The sequence below is a fragment of the Opisthorchis viverrini genome, assembly GCF_000715545.1.
Source record: "Opisthorchis viverrini unplaced genomic scaffold opera_v5_323, whole genome shotgun sequence".
Taxonomy (NCBI): Eukaryota; Metazoa; Platyhelminthes; class Trematoda; order Opisthorchiida; family Opisthorchiidae; genus Opisthorchis; species Opisthorchis viverrini.
This window is the reverse complement of record NW_008751983.1, coordinates 324,663-339,557: the sequence shown is the minus strand read 5'-3', so window position 1 is coordinate 339,557 and position 14,895 is coordinate 324,663. Positions and strand designations below refer to the sequence as shown.

The window sequence follows — 14,895 nt, the reverse complement described above, 5'->3', positions numbered from 1 at the left end:
GTGCTAGCTTAACACAATCATTCCGAGGTGCCTATACCTCCAGACATTCACTCAGGCAATCTGGATAGAAACTGACAACAAGAATGCCACTGACATCGGTTGGCAGCCATATCTTGTAGTGTCTCCAACCAGGCACAGTGAGGATCATGCGGTCCCCATCCTGAAAGGCGAGTAGCACCGACAGCACCTAAGCGTTCCGTGATCTCCTTCATACTCCTCTGCCAAGTCAAGGGTTGGTCACCTCTCTGTTTACGCCACTTTGAATTGGGCACGGAAAACAGCACTCTCTTCGCACAACACAACCGAAAACGCGCTTTCTAACTGCCTCGTTACGGATTCGCCGACACCAACTCACACGAGCTATGGTTCTGAGACAACTCGAACACCTACTAATACAACTTCCAAGATACATAAAACGATCCACAACTTCCAGTACGTATCTTGAGAGTTTTATTATTTCTGAATTTAATGTAACAGATGAGACTGATGCACGAATGTCTAAGAGTCTTGTGGCATTTCTTAAGTTGAAACACCTATGACCGCAAACTATCATATCTCGAAATCTCAACAGTGCATTTACCAGTATGCTGTTTTGTTTTATGATTGTGAGCCGTGGCCTCCGCTTGTAAGGAAACTGAGACATTTTCCAGTATTTAGTAATCGTTGTCTCAGATCCACGAGTTGTATAGACTGACGGCGGCGAACACATAAAGAGAATATCAGAATACAGATGTTTATATATGCAACGGGGACTTCAATCGAAGCATATCCAGCACTAAAAGCTGTAGCTTTCTGGTTTTGCTTCGCATGCCGAACCATAGATTACCAAAAACAATGCCGTTTTCCTCCCCCGATTCAGAGTGATGAAAGCTGTGGAGCAGTCAACCTTTGAACAGATACAGATATAATAAATCGATTTAAGGGAAATCTGTGTACCATCATCGTGGCATATCTTTCAGCATGGGGCATGCTTGATCCTCCGTTGGTTAATTAGAGACACTGCAGTCATTTCTGGTGGTGATCTTGTTGTCAATTTATCAGAATGTGTTTGCAGTTGTTACTGTCTTGGAAGTATCCTAGTGGGCTACTTTAGTTCGCATTTCCATTCCATTATTTTTTCACAATACATCTCTCAAATGACATTTTGTATGACAGTGAAGTGTCGGTGTTAAACATTGATGTGGAGTTGTCGATAAGAATAATAACATCGTAAAGTCCTGCGTCTTTTACGTCAGTGGAAACCCGACCTGGCTCTAATTTCATACTTTTCCCTTTAGTTTTGGGGAAAAAGTATAGTTTGCCAGATGGAAACAAAATCCTCCTGCCTCTTTCTTTGAGAACTATGGAAATTAATTTTAGGGGTGTCGTGCTTATCATCTAGGGGGCGAGATGGCCCAAGTGGTTAGAAAGCGAGTTTATTGACCGGAAGGTCCGTGGTTCGAACCCAACCGCTGCCTCTCGACTTCCCCTGTCTAGGCTTGGGCAACCTGACAGTAGCCCAGCCCTCGTGCTTCCTTCGGGTCGCATGGCAGTTAGGAACACAACGGGTGCTACAGATGAACGATTTTGTCATCTGACACTACCTACAACCTGGGATCTCGGTGGAAGAGAGTCGCTTTATCTCGTTCATTGAACAAACTGGCTTATCTACTCTATTCCATAGTGGCGTGCTTTTCATAACCCTTGTTTACCATATGAGGCAGACGTGTTTTAATGTGTACTTCATCACGTTTTTTATTTCTCATTACAGTCGTGCAAGCGCGCTATTTGCAGCTCCCGATCGATACTGGCTATGCAACGCACGTTGAAGTGAGTCTCTATGTTCAGTTAGGTGATAAAATGCCGATTTCTATATCATTATCGTCACTAGGCGATACCGCGTACTTGTGTGGTTTCCCTACGTTGTTTTTTGCTTCAAAAAGGCGACAAACACCGTGCAGCTGTTTCAGCCTTATTGGACATCATCAACGGTGCACATCCCACGAAACAATATCAAGCTTCGAACCCGCAACTTATTGGCTAGTGTTTGGGGGCTGACAGTCGATCAGCAGTGTTAGTAACTCGTACTCAGGCGGCATACAGCCCTACTGATCCCTCAATCGCGGAATTCCCATCACGTGGTTGTTGTCTGCTCAAGTGACGACTTCTCAAATAGACGGTTGACCCATCTTATGAATCCCTTCACTTCTGAGCTACTTACAGTTTGTTAGCTTTGAAGAGAGTTCGGAATTTTCATCGGGCATTTTTTCTTGCAAGTGAATTCGGTTTATACCGAAAGGCTGAAAACCACTGTACAACTGTTTCATCCTCACTGGGGTTCATGGTTAAAAAATTCGATTGAAAACTTCCAACTCTTCTCACTTTCAACAAAATCATATTTTTATCAACAGAATTCTCAAAAGACTATACATGGCGGAATCTCTCTGAGTGCCCTCAACCGCGAGACATAAAACATGAAGGCTGTGTACAAAATAATGTTGACAAAAAGGTGGAACCGACAGACTGTCAGCCGTTAAAAGAATTTACGTGGTCAAAACCATAGAATATGGACGTCTTGCTTCAAATCTTTCTGTGCACATACTACTGGCTGGTGGATGCTGATGGGTGAGATCTCTCGGACCGGAAATGCTTTTGATTTCCGGTCGCATGGCAACACTTGATGCGATCGGGTCACAGACGCCCAAAACTACTGCCACTGTTGAGCCTTACTCATCAGAATTCGCAGGCAAGCGGTCTGTGTTCCACGGTTCTGACCACGTGACCAATTGACTGTGGGTTGTTTGTTCGCTGAACTTTGTTTACAGCGCTCTGTCGTACACATCCGAGATATTTTACATCTCCAGGGTAAGGGATTTAAAAAAAATTTGACACCGTGTGACGTGTCTTCTATCGGATGGAATGGAGTTACTGCTCTGAACCACCGGTCCTGTAGGGAAATCTGACAACGTGTATGAGGGTACTGCTCTGAACCCCCGGTCCTGTAGGGACATCTGACAACGTGTATGAGGGTCTATGGATGGTGGAATATCCACTTTTTGCGTAGTAGCAGAGAGTTAAGTTTGTACGAGCTAAAGTTGGCATACTTTTTCATCCATCACAGAACCGTGTACAGAACCGTGTACATGTGCTGCTAAGCATGCTTTGTCAAGCTAGTTGACAAGCGCGCATTGACTTTCCAGTCTGCACCCGGCGATGTGACTGACAGCAATTAACTTCGGCAACACCGTTTCACATGGCATGCGTAGCGAAATAGTTGTGAGTTCGTTCAACGTGTGATGTGTCACTTTTGAACTTTTGGTTACATGGCGTTAGTTACCTAAAGGTTGACTGGACTGTTACCAAAATCTGAGTCTGCTGGCATGTTAGTCGAACACACGCTTGTTGTGTTTAGCTGTTTCGGATGCCGAACGTGTGCTAATTTGATGGTGTTTGCTAAGTCTGTGGGAAAGAGTACTGTCCTCTAGGATGGCGTCCAGATTACTCACTCGAAGCAGTTGCATAGTTCGTGTGTAGAAATCGAGTAATTCTGTTCAATTTTTTCTGCAATATGCACACTACTTCAAGCTTATCGGCGCGGCATGAGTGAACCAGAACTGCACTAGCAGTATACAGAACACAGGTATACCCCAGGTAAAAAGTACAACAAACTATTTTCCCCAAAGGACACTACTCACAATTTTGCTGCAAAACGGAATATCATGAACGGGAGGTTCAGGTGATATGCAAAAAGTGTATTTATCGAGCAACAACGCATCTTTTTGTCCTTTATTTCTGGGAAAATAAATGCACGTCTCTTCAGGATCGGAGACAACAGCCAACTCGGAAGTGCTTATTTATTTTTCGGAACCGAGTTGCTGAAGGGCAAATTCATCTTCATATCCACCCGACCACAAGAAGTTACATTTTTTATCTTGTTCGAGGCAAAAGAATTTGCGTAAGACAGCTGGGTGACAGACGATCCGACAAAATGCGATATCGCAGCGAAGCCTCGGTGTTGAAGACTGATGTCATGCTGTCATTGACGGTGATGATGATGGTGATAATAATAATAATAATAATAATAATAATAATAATAATAATAATAATAATAATAATAATAATAATAATAATAATAATAATAATAATAATAATAATAATAATAATAATAATAATAATAATAATAATAATAATAATAATAATAATAATAATAATAATAATAATAATAATAATAATAATAATAATAATAATAATAATAATAATAATAATAATAATAATAATAATAATAATAATAATAATAATAATAATAATAATAATAATAATAATAATAATAATAATAATAATAATAATAATAATAATAATAATAATAATAATAATAATAATAATAATAATAATAATAATAATAATAATAATAATAATAATAATAATAATAATAATAATAATAATAATAATAATAATAATAATAATAATAATAATAATAATAATAATAATAATAATAATAATAATAATAATAATAATAATAATAATAATAATAATAATAATAATAATAATAATAATAATATCGCACATAGATCCCCTCAAGGGAAAGCTAACTCGACTATAAGGAACCTGCTGGTCTAGTTCTGTTAGAATAATGAAAAGTGACTGAAAAAAGCCGGAATCAGTGTGACGTCACGAGATGGAGAACACTTGATGATGGAGCCTANAAATAGTTGTGAGTTCGTTCAACGTGTGATGTGTCACTTTTGAACTTTTGGTTACATGGCGTTAGTTACCTAAAGGTTGACTGGACTGTTACCAAAATCTGAGTCTGCTGGCATGTTAGTCGAACACACGCTTGTTGTGTTTAGCTGTTTCGGATGCCGAACGTGTGCTAATTTGATGGTGTTTGCTAAGTCTGTGAGAAAGAGTACTGTCCTCTAGGATGGCGTCCAGATTACTCACTCGAAGCAGTTGCATAGTTCGTGTGTAGAAATCGAGTAATTCTGTTCAATTTTTTCTGCAATATGCACACTACTTCAAGCTTATCGGCGCGGCATGAGTGAACCAGAACTGCACTAGCAGTATACAGAACACAGGTATACCCCAGGTAAAAAGTACAACAAACTATTTTCCCCAAAGGACACTACTCACAATTTTGCTGCAAAACGGAATATCATGAACGGGAGGTTCAGGTGATATGCAAAAAGTGTATTTATCGAGCAACAACGCATCTTTTTGTCCTTTATTTCTGGGAAAATAAATGCACGTCTCTTCAGGATCGGAGACAACAGCCAACTCGGAAGTGCTTATTTATTTTTCGGAACCGAGTTGCTGAAGGGCAAATTCATCTTCATATCCACCCGACCACAAGAAGTTACATTTTTTATCTTGTTCGAGGCAAAAGAATTTGCGTAAGACAGCTGGGTGACAGACGATCCGACAAAATGCGATATCGCAGCGAAGCCTCGGTGTTGAAGACTGATGTCATGCTGTCATTGACGGTGATGATAATGGTGATAATAATAATAATAATAATAATAATATCGCACATAGATCCCCTCAAGGGAAAGCTAACTCGACTATAAGGAACCTGCTGGTCTAGTTCTGTTAGAATAATGAAAAGTGACTGAAAAAAGCCGGAATCAGTGTGACGTCACGAGATGGAGAACACTTGATGATGGAGCCTATTGCATCAGCACCTCGCCGTTCATTCGGTAGTTCCTCTTGTAACTTTCAGTCACTTTTTCCAAGTATCGTGACCACATCCTGGTTGGGATGAACTAGGCATGGTGGCCCAGGGAGCACGTAACAGTAGATCCTATTGTTGGATGGATGGCTTGGTGATGACTTTCACCACTTTTATTGCTTTCCCGCCTTAGTGTCGTCGAACAAAGTCACGCAGTAACGGGACAGTTTGGTTAGACAGTCCATAATGAGTCGCTATCAGAGCTAAATTTTGCTCGCAGGAGAAAACTACCCCCAAGGCTAGGCAAGGTAACCGACAGATAGGCTGCATGGCGGAAACTTCACTAACCTCAACTAGTGCTGTCCCCTCGCTTACTCTGATTCCTATCGTGACTTGAGATGCACAAACGCATATACAAGAGATGGGGCTATACTTAAATTTTAACATGACTGGCTTAGTTTTCATGAGGCGAAGACGCCCCATTCATTTGATCGCGACAGCCGTCTACTTGAATATGAACAACTCCGGTGGGAACCGCTTTCGTAATAAGACGATCACTGTACAAGCGGTGTCGCTGAGCGACCGCTTTCCGAGGAGTTAGACAATGCTAGATAACGCAACAGGAATTGCGTGACTGAATGAGGGGTGTGAGTGAATCACATCGTTGAACAGCCGCCTGAAGCTGATTGGTAGGTTGCGGGTTCAAATTTCCATAAAGATTTGTAAGAGGTTGCTTGTTCCCAACAAGAATGCTTCTCAGCTTTCCAGCGAAGTTTGGCTTCACCGGTGAGATGAATAGATTGTATGGTGCCCCGAAATTCCTTCCATATGTGCAAGCTAGGACGAGTCAAAATTGTCTACATCGTTGGATAATTTACCTTTGGATAGGCTCATTACTGAACTAGGCATGGTGGCCCAGGGAGCACGTAACAGTAGATCCTATTGTTGGATGGATGGCTTGGTGATGACTTTCACCACTTTTATTGCTTTCCCGCCTTAGTGTCGTCGAACAAAGTCACGCAGTAACGGGACAGTTTGGTTAGACAGTCCATAATGAGTCGCTATCAGAGCTAAATTTTGCTCGCAGGAGAAAACTACCCCCAAGGCTAGGCAAGGTAACCGACAGATAGGCTGCATGGCGGAAACTTCACTAACCTCAACTAGTGCTGTCCCCTCGCTTACTCTGATTCCTATCGTGACTTGAGATGCACAAACGCATATACAAGAGATGGGGCTATACCTAAATTTTAACATGACTGGCTTAATTTTCATGAGGCGAAGACGCCCCATTCATTTGATCGCGACAGCCGCCTACTTGAATATGAACAACTCCGGTGGGAACCGCTTTCGTAATAAGACGATCACTGTACAAGCGGTGTCGCTGAGCGACCGCTTTCCGAGGAGTTAGACAATGCTAGATAACGCAACAGGAATTGCGTGACTGAATGAGGGGTGTGAGTGAATCACATCGTTGAACAGCCGCCTGAAGCTGATTGGTAGGTTGCGGGTTCAAATTTCCATAAAGATTTGTAAGAGGTTGCTTGTTCCCAACAAGAATGCTTCTCAGCTTTCCAGCGAAGTTTGGCTTCACCGGTGAGATGAATAGATTGTATGGTGCCCCGAAATTCCTTCCATATGTGCAAGCTAGGACGAGTCAAAATTGTCTACATCGTTGGATAATTTACCTTTGGATAAGGCTCATTACTCATCACACTTTGTGTTTAGACTTCGCTATCATCAATGTATGATTTTTCAGTGTACATAAGCATTACAATGATAATTTTTCCGAGATGGCCTTGAGCGTAAATCCATGTGACTATTCTCAATGGTCTGCACATTCTTCCTTCATTTCTTATGTTTTGTTGTTAGGTGAAAGTCGCCCCTCGAAACGACCCGTCCAGACTAACTACACACTGCTTCCAAACGAAGTCAGTTTCGGACTCCTCATCTCCACAATTTGACGAGACATTTTGCTTGTAAGTTACAGATAATTCATACATACATTTGGAAATAAGCATACAATACGGAGGTATGACTGGATAGAACAAGCTAGGAACCTTTGCCTCTTAGGTCTGTTGTACCCTGTTGAAATAACCTATCCACACTTAAAAGTTTGCCACTGCATTCTTTAATAAGCAAGCTTTGTATTTTCAGGAATCCTACGTGGTCTGTTGCGCATGTTTCCCGAGATTACAGCGATTAAAAAAGGAAGTCTACCCAAAATTGCTTTGCGCACTTGTCGACTGTCCTTATGAGAAGTCCGAGCCAGAGTTCTCGCTACACCCTGGTAAAAAATGACACTGGATGCTTGGCAATATATCTAAATGTTATGGTAGCGCGGACGACTGCCGGTTACGTAGCTGTTGGTCTGTTCACCGAACTTGGTAGCTGGCGCGCAAATGTTTGGTCACCTTGCGAGGAGACATCGTCGTAGGTCTGTCGGGCAATCCCCACTTTTAATAGCGTTTATACAGCTTCTACGGGGAACTTAGTGGCTGCAACCTGATTGGTTGTTTAAGGATTGGCCAACACTTGATCTGATTGGTCCTCTCGGGATTTGTATTGCTTTGTGTTCGGGCAAACTGATACTCACAACTACCAATTGAGGTCAATTTTGTTACCGCAACCAGAAACGCATATCGCCTGCCATTCCATTCACCTATAAACGAAACACAGTGCAAAACTTGGTCTAGACAGTCGATCGCAGATTTAAAAATTCTGGCATACAACGAACTGGGAAGCATGTCTCGGTGCCGATATGAGTGATGTGTTTAGTAGGCTCGACTCATGCGCACAACCCAATGAATTTTTTGGAGTTTTTGGCTTAAGATGTTTGTTAGTCGTTTAAAGCGTTCTATATTCCTCTATTCTATGTTATAATTGTTCAGCGGTCTACCCACAAGAGAGGATTAGAAAGCCGTCAAAATAAGTCGCTTTTAATGGGTCTCGATTAGTAAGGTTCCGTTGTGACTACGTATGACACGAGTTGTTAATTGGCTATTTACTGTTGAGTGGTAGCCACAATGCTTACTGTAACATCCGTAAGTAGTGTCAACTGCAAATGTACCATTTCATAAAGGTCACTAGTGTGTGCCTAGCATTAGCAGGAACGTGCGGAGAACCACGCAAAACAAAGGCCTTGTAACGGTAAAAATAACGGTACACTGCCCGGATGGTCAAAGAACCCTTTTTGGTTCGTCTGCTGGTTAGACGTAAACACAGACATGCGTGTGAAAAGTGCTAGTTGAACTGTTCTAAACGAATCATTTTGAAAAACAACTTCCAGAGTTTCATTTTGAATGTCACATAGATAATCGACCACGTTCACTCTCGGCATGAAAGGCCGGTACTCACAACGCGGTCGAACAATCATTTCGTTGTACCCTCCACAGTCCGTATAATTCAATACAGGCCAAACCACTTCGGTATGTTTCATAACATTGGGCACTGAAGGCAGGTTAAAATGAGCAGAAGTGATAGGTTTATTTGATGCGCCTTGCTAGTATCGCCTGAAAATATGAATGTACTGAGGGTTGATAGCCTCTTTTGGGTCGCCCAATGAACATGTTGCAGGACCAGCTTGTTCAATAGATTATTGCATTTTCAATTGCAATTTCAGTCCCTTAATTCACGCACCTCATGATACTACTAATATCTGGCTCATGTGTTAGAAATCCAACGCAGTAATTTGAATGCTATAATCGTGACGGATTCCTCGAAGGAACTGGCTCCACAGAACGTGTCCACGTCGCTAGTTTATACCATCCTGAACACTGTAAAATGCATGCCAGTTATGAACATGTTCTCGGTTTTTTTTCGTTCCGTCCTTTTTTGTCAAGCGACGTTAGCCCGATTAAAAGGCACTCCAGAATATTCATCGAGCTGTACCTCACTCAAAATAGGTGAGTTTCCATCCTCTTTTTCCACTGTTATTTTATAATCAAGCTGTGTGTCAAGTGAAACATTGTTGATTTGATGCAGTGTTTTGTGGTTTCCGTGGATCTACCTGATCAGCCGAAACGACCCCATATCGTCAAGTGCAAGAATGAGGAGTGGCCAGCAACGCACAACTAGAGGAATGGGAATCCACTGTTTCACTCATCACTAATTTCGTTCTATCTCTGCCTTGTTCAGAAGTACGAGAAAACGCCTTACGTTTTCTCAGGGGCGAGATGAGCCAAGTGATTAGAGCGCAAATGTACTGACCGGAATTTCTGTGGTTCCATCCCGACCTCTGCCTCTCGACTTCCTCTGTCTAAGCTTGAGCAACCTGAGAGTATCCCAGCCCTCGTGCAACCTTTGGGTGGCATGGCAGCTAGGCACCGAAAGAGTTCTAAAGCTGAACGATTACATTTTCCCACTTTTCGCATTAACGTTGGTAATAAAACCAGGACACGATCGGCGTAACTCCGGTAAAGCCTAATCTATGCGGGTAATCAACAGGACAGTGGAAGGGATGGCTAATAAAGGCTAACATCTGGCTGTAACAAATAACATATTTCAACCCAAACGACCCAACAATGGTGCTCATGCCTATCCAGCAATGTAACAGCACATATGCTGGCAGCCTTGGTGACAGTAAACTTACTTTCCCGTCGATAGCGTCACTTCACCAAACTTGTATTCTCTGGAGGCGTTGCGGTTTGGTGCCTTGGTTGTTGGTCTGTTCGCTGAGCTCGGAAGTTGAAACGGTTGCAGTCCAATGAGCAAGCTAGGCGAATAGATCAAAAACCGAACTTGTGGTTTCTAGTTATTCTGGTCCAACCATCCGATTTTCACCTCCTGCGCGTCTGTTCACTCCGATAAAACGGCCAACTGAAGTGGGATATGGCTGTCTGAGTCCGATGGCGAGAAGCTCCTGGATCAAATAGACGAATTCGAAAACGAAAACAGCGTGGAAACTGGATGGACCAGACGGATGTGGTTAGATTTATTCTTTTTTGGACCTCATATAGTACAGTTGCTACGCTTGCCTTATAGACACCAGACCTTCAACACATCGTTGACCACGAGGGTATTTGGCGGCTTTATTCGACGGAAAATTTCTTACATCTCAAGACTCCAAAGTACTCAGATTAGGATGATACTCTGGCAAAAATCCCCGAACCTTGTTTATATGTGCGTTTATGTGTGTTTATATGTGTTGACAAGGGCAGAAACAGAGAGGCTTCCGTCCAGGAAGAGTTTCCTTTGGCGGAATATTCGTATCATGCTACATTTTGTATCACTTACATGGGTTCTAACAACCCATATTTATTGATTTCTAAACATCATTTAATCCATTCTGCAAGCCAACAACCCAGTGGACCAACTGCTAAATACCACCAGACCTCGCTAATTGAGTGCAGAAGCCTGAATTGGAATGTGTAGGACAGAGGAAATAACTCTGTCAATCTGTGGTGTGGTTTTTTGCCCTGCTTTTTCAGTTTTGCTGGTTTGTTCTCTCAGTAGTTCTTTTGGTAGAATTGAAGCCTGCTGCATGGGTTAGGGACCTCGGCTATACGGATGATATTCTCATTCTTAACAACGATCATAACGAACCAGGATGTCGTCCATCACTGTGTCTCTTACTCTGAAGATAAGATGAGAAGAGCATATTTTTTTAAATACAGATTCGAATTACACAGGAGGGAAACACCTTTAAATAATGGTAGGAAGTAGCGCAATACCACATGTGAACTGGACGGCTGTCGGCTTTTGGTTGGTTGGAGGTTGTGATTCGGAGAAGATGGGCATCGGTGAAGAGTTCCAATAACCGGATGTTCTTGAAATAAAGTGAGATGAGAAGAGGCCAGTTCTAAAACGTGTAGTAGTAACTTCATGTGAGCAAAAGCGTGTTGTCTGACCAAACGCATAGACAAAGAAGCATAAGAAGCCAACTACAGTGAACATTTCTCTGGTAGTAACGGTGGAAGAAAGAAAGGGCTGACAGTGGGAAAATTGTTCGCGAGTTGTCCGTCAAGAAAGAGGTATCGGTGTTTTGCCCGGATAGAATCGCGAAGGGAGAAGGAGACACACGCAAACATGACAGCGGTCTCCCAGGATTGAACGAATTGTGAATTTATAAAGGAGGTGATGTAATTACGTGCTGAACAAAAGAAATCAACACTTCTAGATGCTCGCGCTGCGAGAACATTGATGTGTGAAGATCGGGGTAATCTATCGCAGAAGGATTGATCGATTAGGATGGAAGTGGTAGTAGTTCGTATCAACAGACTGAGTCACGAATGAAAGAGAAATGGGTACATTGAAGACATTGGAGGGGTTGAATAAAGCTGAGTTCTACAAGGTCCAATGAAGGAGGTCATCAGAGCATAAATGGCTTGCAAGCGACTCACAGCTATAGTGGAACGGAGTGCCGGGAGGATTAAGATGAAAGGAAGTTCAGAGTGGCGTCCGCAAAACCATGTATAAAAGCGGTAACGTTCGATAAGAGATCGCTCGCACAAAGGGGAAACAGTGTGGAGTGAGCCTAATTCCCTGGTGGACTGCAGCGCCAATGTTCCGACTCTGAGAGATAACTCTATTCATTCTTGCTTGCATAGACTGATTATGCAAGAAGCTTCCAACTTACGCCCACAGGCCGTAGAGAAAAGTTCATCTCAGTTAGCAATAAAGGGGAGCATGTGTGCCTTAATTAGGCCGCATAATTAGTTCAAACCTTATTTCTGGTTCCGCCCGATTTAATCTGATTCAGAAAGTCAAGTATGAAGACTATCGGTATTTTGGTGGTCTGTTGGATTTCACTGGTTTCCATGGATGACCAAATATTTATTCCGCGCAGTGTTCCATACCTTTTGGTTCCCGACTCGGCTGTGTTTTGCAGCAGCCATTCTTCCACAAACTACTCTAGTTCCAAAGAGTCTGAGTTCGTTCACGACTTAGCTTCATCCGCAATTAACCTTGGCATCAACATTCGATGATTTCGATGGCATTGCTCGTCTAGCCGCAGCAAGGGGGTCTAGTAAGAGGTCATTATTTCTTCAAACACATGAGTTTGGAAGACTAATTCTCTCCTCCTGAATCGGGTCACCCCGTATTCCATTTTAAATAGCGAGTTGTGTTATTTTCCGAAGACTGTAGCTCGAGCTCATCACTGAGTTTTTCATTTTACGAACTCATTTGTCCATGCAGGTTGCGTTTTTTCAGCGGCTTGCTGCGTATCAAGCACCTTTCATGACTTCCGTAGCAAATGAAAGGTAGATTGTTCAACCTAGATAACCTAGGTCAGAAAATTTCGGTGTTATCAACCCTGGTTAGAACACCATATTCACTTTTACCATGACTCCGCCTCCTACATAACCATTGAATAATCTCACCAGTTATTTGCTTACAAGCACATGTGATGCTGGTTAGATCGATACACAGCATAGACGATTCTTCGGTTGGCCAATTCGACTGTACTTGTGAGTGCGAACGTTCATCGGCATTCTCTTCTCCGATTGGTCCACGCAGAGTTCAGCCAGATCAGCTCAATGAATGTGATCAGTTGTTTGGTCTATGTTTGTGTCTACGTGTTTTTGTTCTCACTAGTGAGTGCACTGCTTGCTTACGAGCCACCAACAGATGTGTTTCTGACGTCCAGTACAGTTAGAATATGTAATAATTGTACATGGATTTCCTATCTTCTAGCGTCGATTCCGGGAACAAAACGTTTTTAGGCGGGATGTCCTTTGACTTGCAACATTTGCAAGACAGAATGTTAGCTGGAACGTTTCCTGCCTCATTCGGAATTCTTCCCAACCGACCACGAAGTGTCACTCTGCAGAATGATTGTTCACATCCCCTCAGCACACTTTCGGACGGAAACTCAGTCAAATCTATCTCGAGTCTTTCGATCTCCCAAGAACGGACACTGTCGGCACCCAGCTGGTACTACTTGTTCAGTAAACCCAATTCATATCGGCGGCATATGATGGTACCATCTGACCTGAAGCCTTTGAGACCACTTAACGGTCTGCGGAAAGTGGAACACCAAAAGGATAATAAAAGCGAGAACAGCGCTTCGGATCAACTGTTAAGCAATCACTCCTATCAAAGTGTAAATACGGCAGCTTCCGTCAGAAGTGAATTGAATGGAATTACCAGGTCCTCATCAAATCAGCAGATTTTGATCGTAAGTCATTGTGCTAACTATGCACTTATGTAGTTCATTTCGTACGTGATATCCCACTGTTTACGCTGACATTATCTGGAATGCTTCAGAACTTTGAATCGCGAAAGACAAGTCATATTAGCATCATCTGAAGGGCGGTGAGGGCGGTGTATGCCAAACTTTCCTCTTTCTACATATATGTGACTTGTTGATACAACCTCGGCGGATTCGCTCAAACCTTTCCTAAGGACAAGTGTTTAGCATACGAGACTCACTTTCAGGTCTGAAGTGGCTGATTTAATAAGCGCCTGCGCACAGTAAGTCAAGTGGTTTGATGGTTCACGCAAGTTGCTGGTGCTGATGTAAACCCGAGGAAATAAGTTCGGTGAACGTTTGAGAATCACCACCTGGCCTAAGCATGGCGAAATATAGGCGAGCATCAGCTTTAGTTCGTTTACACCAAAACGCTATCCTCTTAAATGTGTTCCTCCAAGTTTTGGCAGAATGCCGCACTACTGCGGGACGAAGTAACTTAATGCCAACTATCGCCTCACACAGGCTGAAATGGGCAATCGAGTAGATACTGATTGGAAGCCTCAGCAAACTTACCTTAGGCAACCCACAAGTACTTTAAGATCTGGTCCTTATAACATACCTAGGCGAACAGATCAGCCGTTCGTTCCAAGGCAGGATAATGTGCACCTATACTGATAGATAAGAGTGCGCGTACATTCTGCTTGTACTGTATTCACAAAATGCTAGTTGTCAGTCTCTGTAGAAACGCTACGCAAATGGCTTGTCGGTCGTAGTTTTGCCCTCATCCAGACAGCTTGTACTTCCCTATGCACGAGGTTTATGACAGTATTGTGCAGTTGGCCTACGTGTGTACTAAATCCTACTCAGTCACACCGCGGCAGCCAGCTGGTGGTGGAGAATGACGAAGAGTTCAGATAGGCCACAGGCAGGCGGTAAAGAATGGTGCTTAGCTGTCGTAACCAGTACTGCCAAGAAGTTTACGAATTCGATCCGTTCATTTAGGAAAGTTGGTTCCAAGATTGATCCACTTGCCTTACCACATGGCAGGTGACAAGGCGTTTCCAACTTATCAAACGACGAAGTTTGTAGACAGTTGTACTCATTCCCAATACAGATTTCG

The 14,895-nt window shown here is 42.7% G+C and overlaps 1 protein-coding gene across 1 annotated transcript in view; it reads left to right on the top strand.

Moving 5' to 3' along the window:
- The window catches only part of T265_15025 (hypothetical protein), a gene marked incomplete at both ends in the record, with an annotated part of 38,981 nt that overhangs the window by 13,276 nt on the left and 10,810 nt on the right, over window positions 1-14,895 (top strand). Inside the window, 2 exons of the mRNA XM_009176272.1 lie at window positions 9,493-9,546; window positions 13,277-13,760. Of these exons, the coding sequence (XP_009174536.1) occupies window positions 9,493-9,546; window positions 13,277-13,760 (538 nt within the window). The remainder of the gene's footprint in view (window positions 1-9,492; window positions 9,547-13,276; window positions 13,761-14,895) is intronic.